Source organism: Dicentrarchus labrax, unplaced genomic scaffold, assembly GCF_905237075.1.
Source record: "Dicentrarchus labrax unplaced genomic scaffold, dlabrax2021, whole genome shotgun sequence".
Classification (NCBI taxonomy): domain Eukaryota; kingdom Metazoa; phylum Chordata; class Actinopteri; family Moronidae; genus Dicentrarchus; species Dicentrarchus labrax.
The window spans coordinates 20,809,903-20,817,177 of NW_026136708.1; the positions used below are offsets into that span (position 1 = coordinate 20,809,903).

Below are 7,275 nucleotides of genomic sequence, written 5' to 3' on the forward strand. Positions count from 1 at the left end.
AAATGAGTGAACCAAGATTCAATTGAAGAGGAGATATTCATTTGTCTCAATCAGTGGCGGCCCTTCCTACAGGCGACATAGGCGCTTTCCTAGGGCGCCACCTTGTGAGGGGCGCCAAATATGCGGCGAGAAAAAAATTATAATAAAAATTATAATGTCTATTTATTTTTTCAACAATTTTGCCATCCCTCTATCTACAACAATACTTTAACATAAGAAATAAATTAAACTTAATAAAAGAAATGACAATTCTGACATGACCTTTAGCTGTTACACATCACGGTCACAACATGCTAGCGAGCACACTGATGTGCAGTCGGTCGGTGGGCTGTGTGTCAACGGGTTACTATGGTTACTATGGTTACTATGGTTACAGCTACAGTCCATGGAAAATGAAACAGCAAAAGCCTTTCGGGGCGCACTTTCGAAAGCGCAGAAAAGAAGAGCAGGAGAAACGTGCAAAAGAGAAAGATGCGTAATTTTGATTATATATTTATTAAATTCACCGAGCATTCATGATATAATCCTGCTGGCTAGCAGTAACATCATGTCATCTTACTAGTAAGCTAACGTTAAGCAGCAGTGAGGGCTAGGTCTGGTCGATATTAACATGCAGTCGGCTACAATATTGTCATAAAAAGACTGTCGTAAGACTGGTTCAGACTGCTGGCCTGGGTTGGCCTTGACTGGCTGCTTGTTTTTCGAGAAAAACACTATACAAGTTGATGCTAGCTACAGTATATAGCACTTTGCATCTCATTGTGTGCTATGAAATTAAAAATTGAGTGGATGTGAAAAGTCTGTCAAAATTAAAATGCTTAGCAAACTTAATAATAATATCATTTGAAAAATGGAAATGATTTACTCCATGTTGATAATACACTTGTTTCTTATATAATTTTAGATTCACTATTAAAATATTTGGGACCACCTGCAGCCAAATCATCAGACCAGGAACAGCCATGCACCTCAGCTGCTCTGGTTTCCTCAGGTGAGTTTAATGTGTCAGTGAATGTTTGTGATGATAAAAATGTATTGACTTACATGAAAATGACAATATGTTGTGCCATGTCTCATCCAGTCAATGTATTTGCTCTTGTGTGTTCTCTCTATGTTTATGGACCTAGAGCCACCAGAAGAGACACAACAAGAGCATGCTGCTCTTCCTGCCAACCTCACATCACATTTTACAGAATCTAATTTTGCACACAATGTTTTATTGTTAGTTTAATTTTTAGTTTTGATTCTTTAGTGTGCACTTTTTGTTCTCAGATGTTGCACTACTGTTAAAAATATGTTTAAAAGTTTATTTTTTGTATATTTATTATTAACAGGTTTATTCTTTTGCACATATTGTTATATTGTTTGTATTATCATAGTTTAAATACATAAGCAATTCCTTGGACATAAGTTCTTTTCTCGTGGGGATAGGGCGCTATCAGTAAAGCTCGCCTAGGGCACCAAATGGTCTCAATAATAGTGCGTAAATCACAGACCTGTGAACACTCTTTATAAGAAAAATTTATTTAATAAAAAATTAGTCATCAAACATGGACGCCAACTTCTGCATTTATAACAATTCAAATTCAGGGAACTGCTAAAAATAGAGACTGCAAGTCCAATTAGAACCTGTAGAAAAAACTAACACTATGGTAAATCTTTTTCAAACCAAATTGAGGAACTTTTAAAGTGATTGATCAAATTTCCCTGCATTCTTTTAACTAATCAGTGTGAAATGAAGCCATTTCCTACCTGGAAGTTTCTCCAGGGCCTCGCTGACGTCGCTTCCAACTCTTGAAGCAACAGGACAGAAAACCAGAAGGTAGTCACTTTCTTCTGGAGAGTTCACCTCAGTATGACCAATGCTTTCAATCTTTGCCACAAACTCAAGATGAGCATCATTAGTTTTTCCCGCCAAGATGACAAAGAACTTTTTCTGGGGCACTAAAGACAGAGAGGAATATTTGAGTCATTAATGCACTGTAACATAGTTTAGTGTAGCTACACCATCAGACCCAGATAAAAGGAAATATTGCCCAAAAAAGATCTTGTGCTAGATTCAGCACAAATTGTAGAAAGTATGTTACACAACCCCGAACTTCACTATTTGCATACATAAGTTCAACTCAAAGTCACTATGTGTTGAATTTCCATATGATTATTTTAAAATGATGATCAACTTAAAAAATGCTGATTGCATAAGTTTTTGTGTCAGTGAAGGTGTCCAATATAAAAGTGAACAAATCTTCAAAGCACAGACTTTGTTATTTCCTGGTTAAAATCTACTGTGTGTACACAAAAGCCAGAGAATCAATCATGAAGCACTAACTCTGTTGCAGACAGGCTGTTGCTGAATATCTCAAAAGCACAATTACTGAGGTTGTGAAGTAACTTTGGTCATTACCCTAGCTTTATATTCTTATTAAATTCTTTAGTTTGTTCTTACATTAAAGCCCAGTATTGATATGAGGAGTGATTGCAGCAACCAGAAAGAGGATAGACTAGAAAAAATCTGACCTGAAATCTGAAGTTCATGATTGCTGTCACGCTTCCTATGCATGAAATTAATTAATTCGACTTCAAAGATAGAGAACTAAAGAAAGAAAGAAAGAATAGAAAATAATTAATGAAATTACATCATGTACATAATTTCAGAGGTGAACTACAGTAATGATCCCTTATCCCTTAATATCACAATACCAGTGCCCTCACCAGGGATTGTGTGATAGTATTAGATCAGTAAATCTAGTCATTACCTTGGAAACTCCAAGATACTTCTGGACATCACACCATGCAGTATCATTTCGGTTGGACGTCAGGAGTTTGTCCTCATAGAACAGACAGTCCACAGTAACCTTAACATTGGGGTTGTCCACCAGTCTTCTGCTTTCAGTTAAAACTTGGACAGGATTGAAGGTGTGATGCATCACGACCAGAATTGCTGGTTTACCACCTGTAAGCACAGAGATAACACAACCAGATGAGTGAACCGAGATTCAATTGAAGAGGAGATATTCATTTGTCTCAATCAGTGGCGGTCCTTCCTACAGGCGACATAGGCGCTTTCCTAGGGCGCCACCTTGTGAGGGGCGCCAAATATGCGGCGAGAAAAAAATTATAATAAAAATTATAATGTCTATTTATTTTTTCAACAACACAACCAGATGAGTGAAAGAAGATTCAATTTAAGAGGGAACATCAGTTTACTGGCTCAGCTGTGACACTCACTCCATATTGTCGTATTAAAGTGCATTATGATTTCAGTTTTTTGCCACAGTATTTTAACATGCATCAAATGTGGACACACAGCACAATTTTAGATTGAAATGAATGAACTGATTGATCAAATTTCCCTGTATTCCTTTAACTAATCAGTGTGAAATGAAGCCATTTTCTACCTTGAATCTTCTCCACGGCCTCGTTGACGACCGTTCCAACTCTTGAAGCAACAGGACAGAAAACCAGAAGGTAGTCACTTTCTTCTGGAGAGTTCACCTCAGTTTGGCCAATGCTTTCAAGCTTCGCCACAAACTCTAGATGAGCATCATTAGTTCTTCCCGCCAAAATGACAAAGAACTTTTTCCAGGAGACTAAAGACAGAGAGGAATATTTGAGTCATTACTGCACTGTAACATAGTTTAGTGTAGCTACACCATCAGACCCAGATAAAAGGAAATATTGCCCAAAAAAGATCTTGGGCTAGATTCAGCACAAATTGGAGGTGTTTTACAAATCACTGAACTTTACTACTTTCATAAATATATTAGTCAATATCAGTATTTGTTGAATTTCCATATGAATATTTTAAAAGGATGATCATCTTAAAAAATACTGATTACATAAGTTTTTGCTTTGTTTTTGTCAGTGGAGGTGTCCAATATATACATAAACTAATCATAAAAGCATACTGAGACTGAGACTAAAAGCTACTGCATGCGCACAAAAACCAGATAACCAATAGTGAAACATTAAATCTGTTGCAGACAGGCTGTTGCTGTATGCTGAGAAAAACATCCAAAGGTTTTCTTACTGCAGCACCTCAGACCTCCCTCCTCAGGCACCTCTCACTCAGTTATTATCGCTCCCTGCTGGTCGGAGGATTTATTGTAAATTGTAAATTGTTCTGCTCAACTCATTCACCTCTCATAACTTCCTCATAACGTGGGAGGCAAACTGAATTCAGCTGTAAATTAGTTTCTAATTCTGTGTGAAATATGAAATTTTATGACCAGAAAACCAAAACAAAGAGCTGAAAGACACAGAAACTGTTGATGATTATCTGTAGTTTGATCACTACGAGCAACCCCTTTCACTTTACATGTTGACAGCTGATCCATGTTGTCAATTTAACAAAACAGTACATTTGTTTTCTCACCAGTTTCTGCTTTCTGGGCCATGTCTCTGAGGAAGAGATACATAAACAGACAGAAACCTTTAGTCAAAATCATTTAACAAAATGAAATAAAGCTAAATAAGGAGCAGGTGTATATGCGTCACAAATTCCTTTGTCACAGCTGCTCTGCCCAGCCCACAAAACAAAGTTACAAAGAAAGTAGATGTATATAACCTACAATACTCAGATATATGTCGAGTGTCAGCAGGTCACAACCTCACAGGATTCATTATTCAAAACATTTTGTGTTTGCCTACTTACGAAACAGATTGATTTTTTCTTTGTGATGTTTCTGACACTTCCATTCCACACTCGACGGGTAAGTAATTGTTCCTCCCTATGAGTGCAGCACCTTCACTTTTGCTTTGACAAGGAAGCTGTTCTCAAGTTGACCACTAGAGGAAGTGCAGAGATGAGACTGTGTTAGGGTTTAGTAATGGATGAGAAAAGACCACAGTAGGAGGAGAGAGTAACTGCAGACCACATATAGGCTATAACATAGAGCTGGTGGTATACACGGGCACTGGGAGTTACTATGTGTTGTTTTTAGATTACATAAGTAGTTTACTATGTTAGAGTCCCTTCACATTGGGAGTGGAGGAGGTATAAACATGATCAGGTTCAGCTTTAACCAGGTTCGCTGTAGAGTATATCTGTTTCTGTGTTAACTTACTTACTTTTTTTCAAAATATCACTCTAGGAGAACAACTTCTGCTCACACTTCCATAAGACCTGGCTTATAAGGCCTAATAATACATCCATGTGTTGGCCTCCATCCTCAGGAGTTGGTTGAGATCAAACCAGAGAACTTAGAGTGATTTATTTGACTTATATATACATCAGGTTGCTTGAAATTGTATATTGTTATATTGCCTCATAACATTATGAGGAAATGTTTCTTTAAATGTTTATAGTGTTACAGATTCCTTTCACCAAATATGTATGCCGATTCACCACAGTGCTGCTGACTGCTGCTGCTTGTAAGCAGAAATAGATGGAAATACATCTGGTTGATGCATTCGAACATTTTGGTAGAAAAACAAAATATAAAAAGTAGCCTTTCTTTTAGAAATCAAACAGCGAAAAGCTGCATCAACAGCATGAGGAGGATCAGGCGTAATTGATCATTTTAATTGATGTGTCAGTGAATTTATTAAAATATTATGTGATGACTGAATGTAAGAAACATGTCGAATGAATACATCCTACAAGAATCCTAATCATGTTTATCAAATAATATGTCATCTACCACGCTCTCTGGTCCCCTAAATGCTAAATCTCAGTAACATAGTATAAGTGTATTAGATTTCTGGAAGAATCAATAGCTGTCTTTTCATTCCAAACAATCACAACAGCAGCTCATGTTTCTCCAACCTACTGTGTATTTGAGTCTATCTTACTCAGTGAGCTCCTGCTGTGTTTGGTTGGAATTAAATGCTGTGCACTCACGGTTCATGATGACTCACAACTGAGAAGCACTCAAAGAAAATTCATATTTTCCATGCTGCAGTTGCCACATTTATAAGGTCTAATTTGTCTGAGCTAAAGCCTCTTCTACTTGGCCTAGTACTCAATAACTAGGCCTAGTTAAAGCATAAGGGGTATATACACCTTAAGAGGTTCTTTATAACCTGATGTTTAGGAAAGGAGTCTCTTGTGTCCTAGGTGACAATGATACTGCAAACTCCTTAATTTGTGTTTGTGTCAAATTACCACCCAGCAAACCTGAAGTTATATAATATTTCAGTACGTAAATGACGGCTATCACTTTTTCAAGATGTCCAGGTTTGGGTCTGGCACTTTGCTGCCATTGTCATATCAAATAAAAAGGCAAAAAAGTATATTAGAAAATTTAAATGTAATATTGTTCTGTTCATTTGCAGTGCATCCACTGCTTCACTTGAGCTAAGAGGTGAATTCAGATTTGTCATTGTGGTAATGTTTCTGTGAGGCATTAGCATTTTAAAGGTCAAACAAATATTCTTTGATTTTGGGTTAGTATCATAACTGTCTGTTCAGCAAAGAGAGCAAGTTTGGATGAAAAAATCTTTAATAACATGTTATAATAGGCATTTATTACACAATGTACAGTAGCTCCTTTTTGCCCCCCAAGCACTTATATAACCATGCCAAAGGGTACACACCTGGTCTTATGAGGGCTAGAAGTTGTGATCACATTTAATTAATAACTTGGGAAAAGCTGCAAATGTATTGAGCCTACAGTATAATTCTATACTTGTTTATGCATATGTGTCAAGGGGCAATAATTCCATTTTGGTACCTCTCACTAATAAGACATATTTCATGATTTTCTAAATTATAACTCATGGCTTTATTATAAAATTGGAAAATTGCATCTGTAGAGAATAGCATCACAACAGTATAACACAGCATCACAATATAGTTTGGCAACACAGTATCCCTTGTGAAACAAAGTGTAGAAAAATCTGAGTAAACTTAGAATGAAGTAAATATCTGTAAGTATTATCAAGAATTTTTTATTTTATTTTTATTATTTACTTACTCTCACTATGATGCTAAAATTGTGTGAGGTCAGTGATGTAGATACACAGCATAGGTCAGTGCTGTAGATACAATGCATAGGCTATTGCTGTACATGCAGGTCAGAGGTCAGTGCTGTAGATACAGGACATAGGTTGGTGCTGTAGATGCAGGTCAGAGGTCTGTACTGTGTATTTGATTCATATAGTAGTAACAATCATGATATTGTTAATGTTAACTTCAGTGCGTCGTCTAGGATTTTTTTTAGCAGCGGCAGCAGGCCCATCCGAACCGCCGCTCCAAAATCAACATAGAGGAAACACTGAACTTTATTGCGTAATTTTTGTTTAAATTTAGTTAAGTCCAAAAATGTTATTCTG

General features: G+C 36.8%; 1 protein-coding gene across 50 annotated transcripts in view; it reads right to left on the bottom strand.

Moving 5' to 3' along the window:
* The window catches only part of LOC127368639 (uncharacterized), a 37,924-nt gene extending 33,179 nt beyond the window's left edge, over window positions 1-4,745 (bottom strand). For 45 of the 50 annotated variants that reach the window (XM_051409651.1, XM_051409671.1, XM_051409634.1 and 42 more), the window contains exons 1-6: window positions 4,655-4,745; window positions 4,376-4,401; window positions 3,399-3,590; window positions 2,757-2,953; window positions 2,518-2,593; window positions 1,753-1,944 (exon numbers count right to left, since the gene is read on the bottom strand). In XM_051409651.1, the coding sequence (XP_051265611.1) occupies window positions 1,753-1,944; window positions 2,518-2,593; window positions 2,757-2,953; window positions 3,399-3,590; window positions 4,376-4,401; window positions 4,655-4,698 (727 nt within the window). In that variant the 5' untranslated portion in view covers window positions 4,699-4,745. Of the gene's footprint in view, window positions 1-1,752; window positions 1,945-2,517; window positions 2,594-2,756; window positions 2,954-3,398; window positions 3,591-4,375; window positions 4,402-4,654 lie in introns of those variants that run through there. The other 5 variants (XM_051409656.1, XM_051409684.1, XM_051409655.1 and 2 more) reach the window with 5 other exon arrangements.
* Window positions 4,746-7,275: the final 2,530 nt, after the last annotated feature.